Here is a 19,485-nt window from a genome sequence, read left to right as displayed (position 1 = left end):
CAAACATTTCTAACTTCAATTTTCCATCAGGCACATCAAAATAGTGTTCTTCCAAAACCATATCAAAACTTTTTGGATTGTTTGCTTTCACAAACAGTTCTTTGAATTTATCAACATGCTCTTTGATTGCTTCCTACAGACTATTGTCACTGCCATTACCACTTCTATTGTCTTTTATATTATTGTTCCTTATAGGGTTCCTATTGAAGTTCCTTATGTCCATTCTACAAAATCTTGCTATGTGTCCAAAGTTATTACATAACTGACATACAAGTGCATTTTGTTTTTGATTGGTTTCATTATGACTTTCAGGTGCTCTGCAATTCCTTGCAATATGTCCAAGATTGTTACACTTGTAACATACGATCTGTGTCTTTTCACCATTAGGTCTTTCTCCATCATTAGAATCTTCCTCTTTCATTACTTGCAAGGTTGGTATTCCTAAATATTTTACCATTTCAATTATTACTATCAAACTTAGGTTTCTTACAATCTATTGTTTTATGTCCATAACCATGACAATTATAACAACAGAAATATGTGATAGGTTTAAAAGGCTTACCTATGCAATCTCTCTTCATATGACCAACTTCATTGCATATGAAACATCTACCTCTAAATTTATGTCTAACTTCCTTTGATGTTTCAACTTGCTTAGGTTCATCAACCTACTATGTTATCTTTGGTTCATCAAATTTCTCAGACAAATCAACTAGTTCAAATCCTTTAGATATGTTTGATTTGATCTTACGTTGATCATTTTCTTTAGGCTGAGGGGTTTCAACAACTAGATCTGGTTGTTTTCTAACTTCATTTTTCTTGGTTGATTTCTCAATAAGATATCCAAGACCTGTATTATCGTAAGACAGTCTCTAGTAAAATATATGCTCATCAATTTTCTCACTATTGGAATAAAGCTTCTCTAACTATTGTTTAGCTTATGTCAACTCTTATTTCACAATAGTATTGTAGTTTTCTAACTCAACATGTTTTATCTTAATGGACTCTAATTCAGATGTCAATTGAGTCAACTGAGATCTAAGGTCTATATTTTCAATTTTTAGATCTGATTCATTCTTAGTGTCATCTTTCTTAAGACTTCAGTTCAACAATTTTCAACGCATGTTTCAAGATCTCATTTTCTTTCTTGAGGATTCCTACTTCATCATTGTCATTAATTTGCTCATTTGATTCATCTCTAGATTTCAAATCATCAACCTTGTCTTTTAGTTTCCCAATGTAGACTTTTGCATCTTCGTACCTATCTTTCAAGTTATCTCTTTCTTCTGTAAGAAGATCAATTGGTTCAAGAGCCTCTTCAAAATTTCTCTTTAACTGTTCCATATACATAAGGATCTTACTCAAGTTGTTAAGCTTCTTCTAAGTGACTAGGCTCAGATACCAATTGTTAGAAATAGATAATACTAGGGGGGGTGAATCAATATTCTACAAACTTTTGCCAACAACTGAATATTGTTAATTACTTTATAACTTGCATATGAAAGTAAACCAACAATGTTAAATAGTAAATATAATCATACATAGAGAGAACTCGTAATACCATTATTTGTTAACTAGTGAAACCCTGGCCAAGGGAGAAACCCGACAGGGATGATACCGACAAGATGATCCACTAAAAAAAAAAATCATGTTAAGGATATTGACCCTGTTAGGAGTTTGTCACGTACATATAGTGTCTTGAGTCCTTGTTAAAGGATTGGACCCCTATTAAAAGCCTCAACCCTGTTAGTAGTTAGTAGATCAAATACAATGTATGCAAGAAGAGCCCACTACCCTAACATACAATATATAATTAAGTTTCTTCACAAGAATAGATATACATACAATATTGTCTTACTATTGTTCTCGCACTTATTCTAATCATACATCAGATTTTGCATCACATAAGGCTCGCATATTATTCAAGCTTTCTTCACAATAGTTCACATCATTTACATTTCACAACTTAGTTGTGCAAGATATGTTATTTACTTATATCTTGCAAATTATCAAAACTTTGCTTAGTCGACCTTGATGCTTTCACATGCTTGACTTATTATAAAATAACTTGGGTTAAACATCTAAGATGTCGACCCATCATGGTTAAGTAATTATTTTGTTACCAAAATAATTCCTTAAGCCGTACACTTCAATTTACTATCGTGTTCTGTTCTATTATGTCAACTAACTGCAGTGGTAATCTTTTTTAAACTTCAGCCATACTATCCGTACAGATATGGGCACTGACATACCTCATCATGACATTGTCAACTATCAATCATCCACTGTGCATGAGCTAACTCGAAGTTTGTCATCTGTAGATACCGTATATGTCTTTGTACTACTGCAAACTGTCTAACAATTAGACAGTTGTCTAACTTTGATTACATCATGAAATACAAAATTGGATAAGTTGCCATAAATGACAACACTCATACATCTACCTAGCCATATTGTCAACCACGGAAACCCAATGTGGGAAAACTACTAATGCAGCTAATTACAACTTTTCACTATTCTAAAGTGAGCCCTATTTGGAGCCAACCCTTTTAAAGGTTCCAAAAAACAACGGTTAAGTGTGACCCTATTAGAGGATTTGAACCACCCTATTAGGAGTGGCCTTGTTAGAGGTCTTCAAACACTTCAATCAAGAAATGCCACCTTGTTAAATGATTTACACAAGGAATGTTCAACCAACTCTGTTAAGAGATTTCTTCATTACTACAATTATTAGAGAGTAACAATGATTAGCCTAATTGTTGAAACAACTAACTTTGTAGATTCAAATCATTGTTCTCGTTTAACCTCTTGATAATATTATTTGCAGCTCGGTCTTCTAACTCAGATGCTCTATCCTGAATCAAATATCCTTCTCATTTCACTTATCTTACATTGTTCCCCAATTGTTTGATTTAATCCACAACTTGAACTTTCATATATATGATATTCAATGTCAAGTTGGCTTGAATACCCTTTCATACAAACATTTAACATCCATTTGGTCGGCTTGTATTAACCAATTAATTAACAAAAGTAAATTGTTGACAGTCAGCTAACACTAGATTGATCACTTAATACAGAACTTCCTTCGATGACCGAACAAACTATCTTCTCTTCATTCACCAACCAAGCTCGGTTAACACTATCTTCTGCTCGATTGATACTAGAATCTCCTTTAGTGCCTAACTGAGCTTGACTAAAGCTAACTATGCTCGATTGAAGTGTTTTCAACATCAAGGAGTTTGGTCTCTTGCTGAGCTGATCCTTAGTGGAGAGGATTTATGTTTCTTGAAAGTTAGTTCCTTTGAGGTTGTAATTCTTTGTACAAACAATATTATATCACTATTTTCTTTAACAAGCATTTACATGTTAAATTTTGTGTAAATCTTCTATTCCTTTTGTTAGATCTTAATTGTGTGACTGCGTTCATTACTTTACAATGCTAAAAATTCTAAATTAAAAAATTGTTCCATATTTGAATTGGATGATAGATGATTCCAAGCCCATGTTTATGTAGATGACATCATTGAATGATTGTGGTATTGCATAAAGGTAATATTATTTGTGAATAATAATAATTAGCAACCTATTCTAGGAGCACCCACAGAGCCACTAGAAAGCTTTATAGTTACAAAAGAAAAAATATATAATATTATAATTTATAATTTATAGTTGTGATATGAGACTGATGTGTACTAAAAACTCATTCTGTGATCTTTAACTAAATACAATTCTCTGCTTGCTTCTTAAAATTATAATTTTACAGCTTCACAGCTTCATGGGTTTTTTAGTGTTTGGAAATTTGGCAAAAAAATCCCAGAACTCCAGGTCAAATTGTAGGCCTGCCAAATGTTTTCTGAATTGAGCTTTTGAACTATGTATTTACCTAAGTATAGAAAATTATACATTTTGACCCCGAGTATCAGAAGTCAGGTAAGAGACCGTTCTCGGAATTTGGTTTATGAAAATAACAATTTGACCATAAGACCTAGGCAACTGAATATCCATGTTAGATGCAAACCACTCTGCAGCTTCACCAGGGTGTTCTGATTAATTTCTGATTATTTATCAAATGTAGTCTATTTGCTTTTCAGGTAGTCTTCATCATATCTGCCCACTCACAGCGTTGGGAAATCCACAATATGTAAAATATTGAGGTTTTCAACTAATATAATTATCTTCTAGAATAAATCAAATGATTTCATGCTATAAATCAGCATGATAATTAACAAAAATAATATTGATAATAATAATACAAAATTCCACAAAACAAAATGAAAATCTTAAAGTGGTTAACATAATATGTTTTGACACCAACAATCAGAAGTCAGGAAAGAGATGCTTCAAATATCTATATTAACACGGGATCAAGAGTCAAGTAAGGGGCGCTTCTTGGGATTCGGTTTATGTTCAGCTGCCTTAGGACTTGATTCTTCATTCAATAAAACAGTGGTTTCTTGGGGGCTTGAATCCCTGGGAACAACCTCTTCTAGGTCTGCACTAGTCGGATTAGGAGAATTACCGCCTTCTGAGTGCAATCCTTCTGCACCACCTTCCATGTCAGAGCTCTGTTTTTGACTTTCTTCCGGGGTAGGATCACCACTTTGAGTTACTGTAGGTATAGCATCTGTATCCATTGGTGTTGGTGCATCTTCTATCTCTTGGGCAGTTCCACCATCATCCAGCTCTGCAACCTTCCCGTTTGCCTAGTTGACAGTTCATCACAATATAGAAAACATATCTCAGGCTTGTGCAGCATCCAGAGCCAAAAATAAACATGAATAAAAGAATATCAATGGCATCAGCACGCAAAAGCTAGAAACTAGAATGTAAAAGATGTCAGATTATGAGTCACCTGATTTTCTTCATTTTGAGTAGAAGCTCCTTTTGTTTCATCTTCTTTTTTAGCACCACGTTTAGATTTCTCTGTGGTCTTTCCATGGTATTTAACTCGGACTTCAGGTGGCAGGAGCTCAGGTGGAACAACACCTTCAATTCCATGCTCTGTGTACTGCAACAAGATGAATATCAGTCAATTTCTGCAACAGAGCATCTGCAATTTACATATTTAGCTTGCATAATATTATAAAAACAAAACTACCACTATACTACCCTTGAAAAGCCCTCAAGATCTTGACGTGCTGAAAAACGCAGGCCTTTCCAACAATAAACCTGCATTCCACTAACAACATTAAATCAGTTTAAGAATATTAGTAATTACGATAGCAATTTCCTTTGCCTCTGAAAGACGAGGATAATACAAGTCATCAGGGAGATGATTGTTATGTTTAAACCAATGTTCAAACTTCAAGTAATAAAAGTTCATCATATTAATTAGCTTCAAATGACAATGTCATAAGATAAAATGTTTTGAAGTCAAGAGATATCTAAATAAATTATAATCTTATGAAACAACTTACACGGTTGTTTTTGTGATGATACTCGGCCTCGATTCCTGCACTGGGATCAATCTGTTGATAACCAGCAGATTGAAAAGCACAGATTAATCAAAATCCTTAGTAAAGAAATATCAACTCTCCTGTGCAACTAGAAGTCAGTGATAAGATAAACATACATCTTCAGCAAGAGGTCTCCAGTAATCTGTCACAGATGGCATACGGACTCGGTTTGGATCTGTTAGTGCATTCTGAAATTACAGATTAAAAATGTGTAAGAATATGAAATCTTTGAAAACATCAAAGATTCATTTGTACAGAATATATGTAGCAAAAAACTAAGCTGTGCTGTAAAGCACAATTAAAAATTAAGATATCAATATAGTTGAATCTAACATCAAGTAATTAAACTCAATATGTAGTGTGTGGATGTTCTTAGATTGTTAGTATCTCTTCTATTCAAGTACAAATATGGTTTGATAAGAATGTACATTGTACAGTTCATAGAAAAAGGTCACTACTAGCAAATGGAGAAGCAAGCCAAGCAACCTTGATCTTGGGGAGAACTCCATAGTCAAATACATTTGAGTTGTAGTAGTAGAATGTGCAACCTCCTAGAAAGACATGATGATTCACCCTTGTGACCATCAACAAGATACAATGACTGCTAACTGAACCATTCATGCTCATGAGAGATTGGTTCTTATGAAATGTCACCCATGAGATATTAGTCGATAAAGAATGACTCAACAGTCAAAACAATGTAGTCGAATCATGATTAGATATCGTGAAATGGAAACAAATATCAAGTGGTAGCATTTTGACCTGAGATAACTTAGGCATTTTCATGTTCTGATACCTTGCTTTATTAATTATGATCCCTTGCCATTAGAAAATTGAGCATCTTTCTACAATGATGCTAAATGATTAAAATGCATATAAATTCATTATCTATGTCCTTCCAAGGATGCAATGGCAACAATAAGAAATTCCGGGAATCCCCAATTTTTAAAGGGCTCTCTTTTCATATATTGCAGAATGTATCTAAACTAGTGCACGACGGATGCCACATGATGAAATTATATGCCAAGTAGTGGCGAATTTCCTTCATGCAAGAGATTCCTTATCTACAGCTAAAGACAATTTTCAACAAAAAAGCAGGGACAATAGATAAGGTATCTTAATTCATTCCCTATATCCTTTAAAGGATGCAATGCTAACGATAACAGATTATGATTTGAAATAAAACACATACTCTTGTTTTTTGGCTCTTCTCTTATTTTCTGTTGAATCCATTTAAGATCGTGCACAATGGATACCACAATGAGATTATATGCCAAGAAGCAGATAATTTTCTTAATGTGAGATTTCTTATCTATATCTAAAGACAATTTTCAAGGTGAAAGTATGATAATGGTCCATTCAATTGGATTAGTGTTGGGCAATGTGTTCCATCTACCAATCACAAATACCACATCAACACCAACCTAGGCTCAATTTATGTACAAGTTTCTTTACAGGCAAGGGAATTCATTGCAATTGCGAGTCTAGCATCAATGACATTGATCAAACCTTCTGAGCATTTAGGTCGCAACACTGCTCTTCACATGGTTGCTCCCGATGAAGTTTATCAATTGGTAATGCTCTATGGTCCACATTACACACAGTTACTGCATCACCATGGGTTCCTTTTGTCATCTTGGCTCATGTTTTTAACTATGGACTGAGTAAACATCATGTAAACTGAAGCATTTTCTTTTTGAATTTCAATGTAGGAGTCGTGCCACTTAATGTTGTTGACTGGGCATTCGCAGTGACGGAGGACACTGAATAGAGAGGGCAAAGATGGTGAAAGACTCAAAGATACAGATATACAGATAGAGATATACTAGAGTAGTTTTCATGTTTGGATGATAGGATATTAGAAATGTTGATTAAAGTTGAAATGATGATTGCATACAACTGTTGACAGTGGAATTTATAAATGTGGTCTGCCTAAGAGATTTTTGATAATATTCTCTGGAGTTTTAGTTCTAGGCTCTCCATCCATGGAAATGCCTCCTCGTCTAAATTTTTCAAGTGAATCTATCAGTATGGCCCTGTTCTGACCTTGTTACACCATCACCCCATTGCAAATGGGGGCCCCCATTCTTTCACTTTGGTAGATAGTGGTTTGTTGGTTTTAGGTGTAGTATGGCAACATTTTCCATGTCTCAAAGGATTGGTTAGGTGAAATTTTCTGTGGGTTTCAAATTGCAAGATAAGTCTAGTTACAAGTTGTGGTCTTAATTGTCGGTAAGGCTATTAGTGGTGAGTCACAGTTCGCACTGGTGGAATTTTGATCACAAACCAAGGTAAAAATCTTGGGCAAACATTTCATACCATTGCCCCATTTCAAACATGGACCCCCTCTTTTCACTCATGGTTGTTATGTTTGTTAGGTTTACGCATTAGAGTTGGCAGTGCAAAGCTTGATAAAACTGAGGGGTGGTAAAGAAATCAAGTGGCCAAGTTGCGACTTAAAGTGGGTACATTAAAATTGCAGTCCTTTCAAGTCAACTTATAGTGGCTTGATAGTAAACTCCTAAGTGTATTTAAATTTTGGCTGGTCAATTAGTCCAAAATTCCATACTAAGGAATATTTCATGCATACAGGCCTTAAAATCATTATAGAAATTGATTTTCCATACTTCAAATTACCATAATCCTAAGGAAAATCAATTTTTCTTTTTAAAAATACACAAAATTCGAAGTTACTATGACTTTCCCCACATTCTATTAAAATTGGGACTTATACTGAATGTCACCACTTATTATGATCAATTTGTCAACTTATAGAGAATTTCCCCACCTATTTTGATCAAAATCCAAACATAGCATGAAATTCCCCACTTTCAATGGCAGTTTCTTGAAACTTTTTAAAGTGCAGGAGTTTATCTAGACATGTCTCATCTTTCCCTGCATGGAATCCAGAGATAGAAGATGAGAGTCTTGTCAAATTTTGAGACCCAAAGTAAGAATTGATGTCATTGGATTTGTGGATTTGTCTAAACATAGGTCATTTCCCCCTTGGGTCATTTTTCTCTTTGAGGACCATGTTTGTTAAGTAAAAATGTCGAGTTTTGGGATTATATTAGTCCCTATGAGGGTTGATTATCCCTTCTATGGACAAGGAAGATTATTTAAATGGGGACAAGGCAAATTAGAAGGAATATGGAGTCCCTAAGCTGGTTGATTTTCCCTTTGGTTGGTTTAAATTACAAAAATTATTAAATAGATGGAAAATAATATAAACAAGTTCTACAAGCTTCTAGAAGAAAAAATGTTTTATCCCAAATTGCTTGTGTAGGTGAAAATCAAACCCAAAACCACATTAAAAGGGGAAGCTACAACTATAAAGAAGAATAAGAAAATGAGTAAGTGTTTACCGTATAGGGTAAACGGATACTTATCGCATTAATAGATTAGAATGTAACACAGGACAGAGACTATTCATATAAGCAAATATGCAATTCCAATTACAATGATGATCCTTCATAAGTCATTCAGATGATGTACATATACTTCCCGAAGGGGTGACTCAACCGTCACACAACCTTTCAGATACAACTCTACCCGTTAGCTATACTTTTACCGACAACATCATCCCCCACAAAAAGTAAAATCATCTCTGGATGACAAAATAGAGACAACTTATACATAAAAATTTCAACATATGACTCAACGACTAATTACATCAAAAACAACTAAGTAGAAGGTTGCCTCCTTGGTCCAACTGTAGTACAACCCTGGTCCAACTTGGTAGATGCCTTCTGTGCTCTAAGCTCGTTTAGTTGTGCTCGTAGCTCATGCACTTTCTTGGTTCGTATATCCAAATCTGCCTCTGCTTGCATCTAAATCTCCAAGGTTGTTTGCATCATCTTTGCAATCCCTCCAAGCTCTACCTCCTTTTCTGTGGAGTCCTATTGTAGCTGACTCTTCTCTTGCCTGGCCTCATCCAGGCGAGCCATAAATGCTATCCTCTTGGACTCCCATGCTGCTCTTTCTAACTCGCAAGCTGCCTTCTCTGCAGCTAGATCCGCCTTCACTACTATTAACCTGGTAGCCAACTCCTCCCGAGCCCTCTCTGCAGCTACCTAGTCTACCTAGCTCCTCTGAAGAGCATAATAAGCATCACGATATATCTAGACTACCTCACGAGTCAAAATCTCTATGCAGCTCTCCACAATCAACTCTCTGGTAGTGACCTAATCATAGCGCATCTCTGAAGTCTCTACTCTAGGCCACCCGCGCTCCTCAAAACAGAAAGAAAAGGCAACTGAGCACCCTACTCTCATGAAGGATATGACGTGCTCCAACTCCTACACCACTGAATCCAAAGCATGTGCCTGCACAGAGATTACCACTCTACGAGCCCAAGTAATTACATTGGCGAGAAATGTCTCCACATCCTCTCCCACCAATGTCTTTGGCCCCATTGTAGGCTACTAGGTACCCATAGTCGTCTTCGCTGCTTCTACCATCCACTAAGAAGTGTTATCCATTGAGGACTGTGGTATCTCATTGATCTGCGTTGGGTGACTCTCCTCTATCTGTGTCTGCGTGCCTACAAGATTTCCTTCCGAGGCTATTTCGTGCTCAAGTGAAAGAATGCCCGACACCTGTGGTGCTTGTGTGCAGTTAAATCTTGTACTCAAGTATGTGCTCAACTTCTGATATTTGCTTGCTCTGCTCAGCTACTCTACTAGTATTGCTAACAACGTTGCATCTATTGTAACCACTGCGTCGAAGCCCACTACATCCAAGTGAACACTAGGTGTCTTCAAACCCTCACTTGTTTCTGCATGTATCGGTATCTCCATCAATCCCTCCCGTGTGTCTACCTCATCATCGAATATAAGTATCTTAGCCCCTACCTCTAGTACGACTTTAGCTGGCAAAGCCTCTCGGACAACTCCTTTTGGTAACTCCATCGCTTCCTTCAATACGACTGTCATCAGTGACGGATGTGACTTTGTTCCAACTATGGCTATGACCTCTGGAATGTTTGGGGTCTCTGTAGCTGGTTGAACCACTATGGTAACCAAGGTCATCATCACTGGCTACCTAAACTGACCAAACATTGGGATATGTGCAGTGTGCATACCCAGCAGAACCAAATGTGTTGTCGCCAACAATGTAGGTCGCAAAAATAGTAGTAGTGTCACCGTAATAACTTCCACCTCATCTTTTTCCTCCTCTCCATTGGTCCCACAGTCTTCGAAAGAAGTCTCCTAGTGACCACTATCAGTATCTCCTACATCTTGTCTTGGTTGCTTCTTCCCGACTGTGGTCTTGCTACCAAGTGTGTCCAGGTGCCTCTAGTGCATGATAGGGGGCACATCTAGTGAGAGTGGCCCAGGCTTGGCTTCCAACCTATCGTGAGGAATCATCCATGTTGTTGCCTCCAAGAATACCCAACTTTCATAGTTAGGCATGTAGAATGTCTTATGCTACAGTGTCATGAATTCATATATTCTTTCTGCCAACAGTGTAGCACAATCATGCACTCCCATTCAAGATCCCATTCATTATCGTGACCTACAAAAATGAGATGTAGGATGCGCTGCTTGTAGCCGGCTATGTTGTGTTGTGAGTTAATCAGTTGCAGTTGGTTGTCCTACTTGCTTGCCCTTCTTTTTACTTGATCCTGTGCTTGTGCCCCCTGTAACACGCACTCTTGACGACAAGGTCTTGACATTTTTGTTCATGATTGTGCTAGTTGTTGAATCTTCCTCTAACTTCTATTTCCAAGCCCTCTTTCCAGTTGACTGCGTAACTATCACTTCCTTTGTCTTTTTGTGTGACGAAAACATAAATGGTTAGGTCAATTGCTCGAACTCCTCCATACAACTTATCTCGAGGCCTCTTCTATTTCTGTACGGCACCTACAAAATAGCCCTTTGAAGTTTATTGCTTTCATGCTAGGTACGGCTGTATGGCCTCTCTAGGCTAACTACAAGTTGTTTTCCTTGCTGCTGTACGGATATCTTGTATCTTGATGCTGCATGTGCTTTGTTTTCAGGTATGGTGTGGGGGTCCCTTTGTTCCTCAAATCTGCATGGCGTGCCTTTGATGGTAATTAATAATTGTTGTTTTTGTGCCTAATTATAATACCTTTCCCTCTCGTGAAACCTGTGACTTCTTGTAACATAAATGTTTTCTCATACAAGTTGTACGGTAGACCTTGCAATGGATTCACACATGCTTTCCCCTTGTTTGCTCATGACTGTACGATAGCTAATGTCTATTTGCTAGTCTCTTATTTTCCCGTCTTTGGTTGGCCATACGGTATGTTTCCTTTTTATTTCCTTTACTACTCTGTACAGTGTTATCTTTTTTGTTTGACATGAAATCCGTACGGTGGGCAACACAACTTCTACATTCGTATAGTACTTTGTCTTCTCTTCATGACCATACGGTATTCTCTCTATTTGCTTCCAAGGTTGTACGGTAGCTTGTCTTGCAAATCCTACAATAGTCGGTATGGTTGTACGGTTTGAAAACTCTCATCTATCCTTACCATACGGTATCCAAACCTTGCTTCACTACTGAGCTTGTATTGTTGGCGTGCGGCCATACAGCCTCCCCAATGAGTTTGTGATCTTTTCCCCAAACTGTACAGTATATACATGTGCTCTTTCTCTCTGATGCTAGTCAGTCGTACAATAAGTAGGACTTTTTTTCCTCTGCTTTTACTTGGTCATACAATTACAAATCTCATTTCGTCTACAACGTTCGTACAATATCTCTGTGTAGTCTTTTGTTCAAATCGTCCGGTGATGCCTTTTGTCCTTCAATGCACACATGTTTTCCTCCGTCTATATGGTAATCTTCCTGTTACTCCACTACAATAATCTTTATTTATATTCTACTACTACTCTATCTATTTTGCACATATTTATTATAATTATCTATATATATATATGCACACATGTTTTCTTCCGTCTATACGGTAACCTTCCTATTACTCCACTACAATAATCTTCATTTATATTCTACTACTACTCTATCTATTTTGCACATATTTATTATAATCATCTATCTATCTATCTATCTATCTATCTATCTATCTATCTATCTATCTATCTATCTATATATATATTACTATTATCTATTATTTATTATTATATTTTTATATTGCTTCTGAGTTGTTCGCCCAGTTCCCATTCTCTCCTGGGACCTTATTCCTTTCATGATATATTTTTAATTTTGACCCATTTACTGCATCCATCACCTCCTTTCCGTGCAGTGTTCATAGCTTTATTGCTCCATTATCACCCACTTTATGAATTTTATATGACCCTACCCATTTCACCTTAAATTTGCCTAGTTTGATATCGTTGCACCAATTGTACTTCAATACTAGTTGGCCCGATTGAAACTTGTTGAGCTAGTGCTTGTTGTGCCATGCCTTATGTCTACACTGTGAAACTTCAGTAGCCCATTGCGCTCGTAATCGTCATTCATCAAGTTTATTTGGATTGTGCAATCTTTCCCCAAGACTTTCCATGTCTCCCAACTTATTTTCGATCGCTATTCGCAAACTTGGTACCATGAATTCTGTTGGTACCACAGCTTCCTGCCTATACAGCAGCTTGAATGAAGTGTGTCCTATTGTGACTTTGTACGAGGTACAGTACGCCCATAATGACAATGACAACTTTTCCTCCCAGTCCTCACCTTCAACTACGTAGGACTTGTAGATTACAACCAAGATTTTGTTTGTGGCCTCCGCTTATCCATTTGCTCTAGGATAGTATAGGCTCGATAGAGAATGGTATATTTTGAATTCAGTGGTCAGTAGCTGGATGATGTGATTGACGAAATGTCCCCCACAGTCACTTGTCAACTATAGCAAGATTCCATACCTTGTGATGATCTGCTCATAGATGAATCTCGCCGTGCTTACTGCAGAGTTGTCTGGTAGGGCCCACGCTTCTACCCACTTGGTAATGTACTCTGTTGCTACCACAATTTACCTGCATCTTTGAGTTTTACTCACCTTGAGGGGTCTGACAAAGTCCAACCCTAATGTTCAAATCAGTGTTCTGGGATTGCGAGTCTGAGCAAGACTCTGTGAATCCGAGGCAAAGGCGGCCTTTTTGAGGCAAATGGCCTCTGGACTCGAACTCGGCGGAGTCCTAGCAAAGCCCACATGGATTCACCGAGTCCCAAGCCTAGGACTCCCGAAATTTTTTTTCTTTACTAATTTTTTTTTTTTTTTTAAAGATTTCTGGAAGGTGTTTTTTTCTATGTATATTAATTCTAAAAATGATGTTGTGGTATGTCAAGGATTTATGAAGGATTGAATCTTAAATCTTAAATCTTCAAATTTATGTCTGAAAATATTAAATATTATAGGAAATTTAATGTTTAGATCTTCAAATGTCGTTAGCCAGGTTATAGCAAATTACATAGTTGAATAGCCCTGCATCACAAAATGAAGGATACCCAAATTGAAGGCTCAATGCCAATATTGGTTACTATTTGAGTTTCACTGTGAAGAAGTCGCTTTAAGCATTGTAGAGTTTAGTAATGTTGTACAGATATTTCCAGATTTACATATATTTGTGTTAGAATTCTATAATGATGTATATGAGTTTTTCTTTTTTTTATAGACTTACATGTTCGTGAATGTTAGAACTCTAGTGTTGTACATAAAGTTATAGACTTTTAGACTTACATGTATATGTGTTGATGGCTATGTCTTAGATCAAATTTCTTGGCAATAATTTGTAAGCCAACTATAATTGTTATTAAAAGGTTTTTTACCATTAAAGGTTGTATTTCTCCAAGCAAATTGATAGACATACTTCAAAGACCTATTGTTGTCTACAATGCACACATAAGCGGTAACAAACTATTTCTCAATATCTGAGTCTTCCATGACTTACCTTAGGCATATTCATAAGAGGGCACGGGTTACTATGAACCTTAGTCTTCTACACTCTAGCTGATATTTTGATATATGTTTTCAACTTTTGATTCCATGGATTTCATTTATTGTGGACATTTAACAATGACACCATGTTTAACTTTATATTATGTTATTCAATGTTTTTACTTCAGAAATTTGTTGTTATACTTATGTGATCTATGCAAAATTGTGTTTAAGTGTTAAGTAGCTTCTGTTCATCTCAATTATTGTATATTTGATGTTAATTGACTAAATGATGCATGAAAAATTCTTTGAATTTCATGGGTTATTTGAATTTTTGAATCCTGGCCAAGTCTAATCGCCAAGTTCGAGTCCAGTCGCCCTGTCAGAGTCAGAGTCAGATTTTGACTTTCAACAATTTCTCCGCCCTCTAACATGTGTCGCATGCAACGACCCACTCTCAAGCGCCGTTGTGCACAGTTGGCCACCATATCCCTTCCAGAAGTATCTTCCACACAGTTGTATCCAGCCCCATATGTGCTCCTACAGGTCCTTCATGTGCTTCCTCTAACACCGTTGGTATTTCTTCTATAACACACCATCGTAAAACCTGGTCGGGTCCCATCTTATACAGCAACCCATTGATCAATTGAACGTTCAACTTCTCAACACCAATTTTCTCCTCTCATTTAGCAGCAATTCCCTAGGAAATTGCCCCGTTGAAAGATATTCCCCAATACTTGTGTACCAGGATGGTAGTACAACAATGTAGAATAGTTGTGCGTCAAGAAAATTGTCGCCGACTCCCTCCGTTGGTTCTCCCGATTTGATCCTTGATAAATGATCTGCACTTACATGGCTTTTCCTAGGCCGTACCACAATTTTAAATGTAAACTCTTGCAACAATAGTAGCCATCTACTTATCCATCCTTAGATGATCGGTTTGTTCACAAGATATAGCAGGGTTTGATGATCAATGTAAAATACGAATGGAGCCACCACTAAATAGTGTCTAAACTTTTGTACGACATACACCATTTCGAGAGCTTCTCAATTTGTTGTACTATAATTCTTTTTTGTTTTAGATAGTTGTCAACTCGCAAAGTACACCGAATGATCCAATCCATGATCACCTGCCTGTGCCAACGTTGCTCCAATTGCGTAGTTCAATGCGTCAACATTGACATGGAACTCCTTATCCTAGTTCGGATAAGCCAGGATAGGTATTGTTGCTAATCTTCTTTTCAGTCCTTTGAAGGCTTCATTCTGCTCTGCTTCCTATTTGTAGGGTTTGCCCTTACAGGTTAGTTTGTCGAGTGGATAGATATTTTCGCAAAATTCTTAATGAACCTTCGGTAGTATCCTGTGTCTAAGAAATGATTTTACCTCCATCACATCTATCGAAGGTGGCATTTCCAAGATTACCCAAATTTTGATAGGATCTGTCTTTAATCTTGCTTTGCATACGATGTTTCCAATAGCTTCCCCTACAGTACCATGAATCTGCACTTCTTCAAGTTTAGTGCCAGTCTTGCTCATCTGCATCTTTCCATGCATTCTTTGAGTGCGGTCAGATGCTTGTCCTCCACACTGAAAATTGACCAATCATCCAAAAATGCCTCGAAGTTTCTTACTAACATCTTATCGAAGATGTACAAGATAATTTTTTGAAATGTTATCGGAGCATTGCACAAACCAAGCGGCATTCTGTTGTAGGCATATACTCCATCTTCTACTATGAAGGTCGTTTTGAGCCTATCTTCTTCCGTGATGGATATTTGGTTGTATCTAGAAAATCCATCCATGAATGAATAGATTTCGTGCCTCGCAACTTCTTCAAAAATACTGTCGGTGAATGGTATTAGGAATGCATCCTTAATCATTACTGCATTCAAGCATCGAAAGTCCACACATCCTTATCCGAGCAATGTCTTTCTTCAAAGATATCACAATCAGTGACGTTACATTCCAAATTTTCGCTCAATTTTAAATGCTCCTTCACAATGTTCGTTACAATTTCAAGTTCATCAAGGACGATGAACCACAAGGGGAATGGTATCTTTTTGACCTAATTTGAAATATAGTCGTTGAGGTTCACATGAAGTCAGTTGATAGTTAAATTGGTTATAATCCTGTGAAATGATAAGATGGTTAGTTGTTACATCCCAAATTTTGCCCTAATTTTAAAATTTGATCGTAACCATTGGTTTAAAGCATTATTTCCTTTCCTGGTCATGTGAAACTAGTTAATTATATATGTTGTATCAATTGTTAACAGAATATTTCTTTTCCTAGTCATGTGCAATGAGTTAGTTAATTATATACGTTGTACCAACTAATAAAAATTATTTCTTTCATAATCATGTGAAATGAGTTAGTTATTATAGACGTTGATGAAAATAAGCAAGCAACCTATAACTATCATCGAATGATTGATAATTATTTAATTGGAATTAACGATGAATATATATATAAATATATTTTTGAATTAATGTGTTGGCAAGAATGTTTTGCTTGGGTGATTGCAAGAAGAAGACTAAAGAGAGGGGAAGCATTGCTAAACAGGATCATCGAAAGGGGATGGTCGATTGGTTCAGTCATCAAGATCAGCAGGTATGACCTAAGACTACCTTGGAAAGAATACAAAGACTTGACTAGAGGTTACATTATGAGACTGCATGAGCTATTAGGAAAACAATATAATAAAAACATAAAATAATCTAAACTAAATATAATTCATACCTTTGAAGATTTATAATTGAATTTTCTTATTTTATCATTATAATAAACCCTTAAATACAAACATATATATATATATATATATATATATATATATATAAAGTGACACCAATAAATTACAATTATATAATCTAATGATGTCACCTCATCCTTATTCGCACATGAACGTATATAAAAGCATATTATATTAATAAAATAAGTTCATAACCTTTCAACTTCTTATTTCTTTCCCTCCTCATTTCTCCACCTTTCAATTCAAAAAGACTTTTGAATTCGAGGGAGTTTCTTGAAAATCGAAAGTAGCCAAAGAGTCACGACTAGCCCTCTAAGGCAAGTCGTGAACCAACCAAGACACCTCTTCTTCCTCTCCATGACTGATATGATTCTTCAAGCCGTATGAATTTGTTCTTGCCAAAACTTCCATTCCATTTTGCATAGCTAAGTACTCTAATCATTCCATTACTCCTCCATTATTCTGTTGTTCGCAAATCTAGTTTTCAAACCGCGGGTGTGGTGATTGCTAACAGGAGTTCCAGCTGAGGACGGGTGAAGTCCATTTCTCAATATTTATTCGGCCATGAACACAGGTCATCTTTTATTTCGTATTCCATTTTATTGACGTCTTCATCTCTGAATTCTGGACCGACTGCAATCGGCTTATGATATGCCATGTGTGTAAAGAAATTGAATATTGTCTTCTTATTTAGATGAGAAGCCATTCATACATCAGCAGTAAAGTAAAAAGGGAACCATTGTGTAATCTGATATCACTAATTATCATCATAAGCCAAATCCTCAAGCACTCACATTACTCTACCAATAGTCTATTGCAATTCTTGGGTGATTGAGATCATTAGTTCTACCACTGTATACTGGTAACAACTTTTGGGATAAAATTATAACTATAAAAAGTGCTAACAGTATTGCATAAACATGATGTTTTAATATTCATGAGATTATAAACACTGAGGAATTCACCAGCGGAAAGCCACGAAATGGTGACGAGGTGTATCAAAATATCAGAAAGCTCAAACACCGAGGAATTCACCGGCAAGAAGCCATGAAAGTGAAGAGGTGTAATTCTAAATAGAATGGTTATAAACTTTAAGCAGCTAGGATTCACTGGCAAGGAAGCCATGAATGGTGAAGAGGTGGAGATAGCCTGCAAAAATCAAGAATGAAATTAGATATAATAACTATGCAATGAAAAACAAGATAATAGCTCATGCAAGTCCTGATAATGATATATGTTGTCAAGTCGAGTGGTGGAGATCGGGTTTACGAACCCAAATTGAAATCCTTGGCCAAGGTAGTTATAGGCATATGTGTCAATCATGAGATCTTTTTGTTTGTCCATAAGCTTCAATTATTTAGAAATAACTAATGGGACACTCAAACCACTGGGTAGCTTGGATAGCTGGACTTAAGAACATCCCAAGCCCAATCCCGAGGTAGGGAGGGTCATTCTATTAAGTTAGGATGTGTGGGGATAAGTATGGTTCGAGGTTGGGAGGTTAAGCCTATGTCAATGCTTCTCTTCTCACCAATGTCGAGGCTTGAACAACATGACAAAGGGATTTCTTCATTATTTTTGTATGTCTCTTGTGCACTTTTACCTCTAGATCCATGGAAGAATAAATAGATCATTTAGATTTCTAAAAGGCATAAATTGAATGAAAATATTAGTTGATTTAGAAGATAGTTGTTACTTTACTTTGAGCTGAACATGTTATCAGTTAGTTATGGTTTAAATGTTGCAATGTATTTATTTATTTATTTCGTTAAAACAGTTGAATATAAATTGCAAATAGAAAAGAAAATTGTTACTTCTTTCTAGTTAGATTCAATTAATCTAAGTCATTGTCATGTGAAATGGAATCAGTTATTTGTTAATTAGGTGTCTTAAATTGGTTAGAAAAATTCATTTGTTACATAGTCGTTATGATTTCATGTGAAGATAACATGATAATTGATTATTTATCACGAATTCATGGAATTGATAAGGCAGCTAGCCGTTATGATTATTTATAACTTGTTATGATAATATGATTTAATTGCAGAGAATTTCCTTCCAACAAACATGTCTAAGGGGTGGAAGCATTTTCAGAAAAGAATTAGGCACAAGAGCATCACCATCACTGGGCAAATGGGTTGAGGACCTAGTGACTTGAAACAGGATACATCGGTGGGATTTGCGTGAGCTATGTAAATAAATAATTTGAGAAACATAAATAATTGAGTTAAAATATAAAACATACCTCAAAGGATTTTAATTGATCTTTCATCATATTATTATAATAAATATTTATATAGATGCATATAAATATAAAAATTAAATGGCACCATTATATTATAACACTTTAATATAATGATGTCACCTCATTGATATACTTACATGAACGTATGCAAGTATATATTATAATAATAATA

The 19,485-nt window shown here is 36.2% G+C and overlaps 1 protein-coding gene across 6 annotated transcripts in view; it reads right to left on the bottom strand.

The window, feature by feature from the left end:
• Positions 1-4,143: 4,143 nt before the first annotated feature.
• THO1 (nuclear matrix protein-like protein) overlaps positions 4,144-19,485 on the bottom strand; it is a 175,257-nt gene continuing 159,915 nt past the window's right edge. For all 6 annotated transcript variants that reach the window (XM_089789045.1, XM_089789046.1, XM_089789047.1 and 3 more), the window contains 5 exons: positions 5,576-5,647; positions 5,421-5,471; positions 5,113-5,172; positions 4,856-5,011; positions 4,144-4,706 (listed from right to left, as the gene is read on the bottom strand). In XM_089789045.1, the coding sequence (XP_089645171.1) occupies positions 4,368-4,706; positions 4,856-5,011; positions 5,113-5,172; positions 5,421-5,471; positions 5,576-5,647 (678 nt within the window). In that variant the 3' untranslated portion in view covers positions 4,144-4,367. The remainder of the gene's footprint in view (positions 4,707-4,855; positions 5,012-5,112; positions 5,173-5,420; positions 5,472-5,575; positions 5,648-19,485) is intronic.

Source organism: Cupressus sempervirens, chromosome 6, assembly GCF_028749045.1.
Source record: "Cupressus sempervirens isolate cs-2001-9-10 chromosome 6, ASM2874904v1, whole genome shotgun sequence".
Classification (NCBI taxonomy): Eukaryota; Viridiplantae; Streptophyta; class Pinopsida; order Cupressales; family Cupressaceae; genus Cupressus; species Cupressus sempervirens.
Note: the sequence above shows the minus strand (reverse complement) of the source record. Positions and strands in the feature narration are given on the sequence as shown.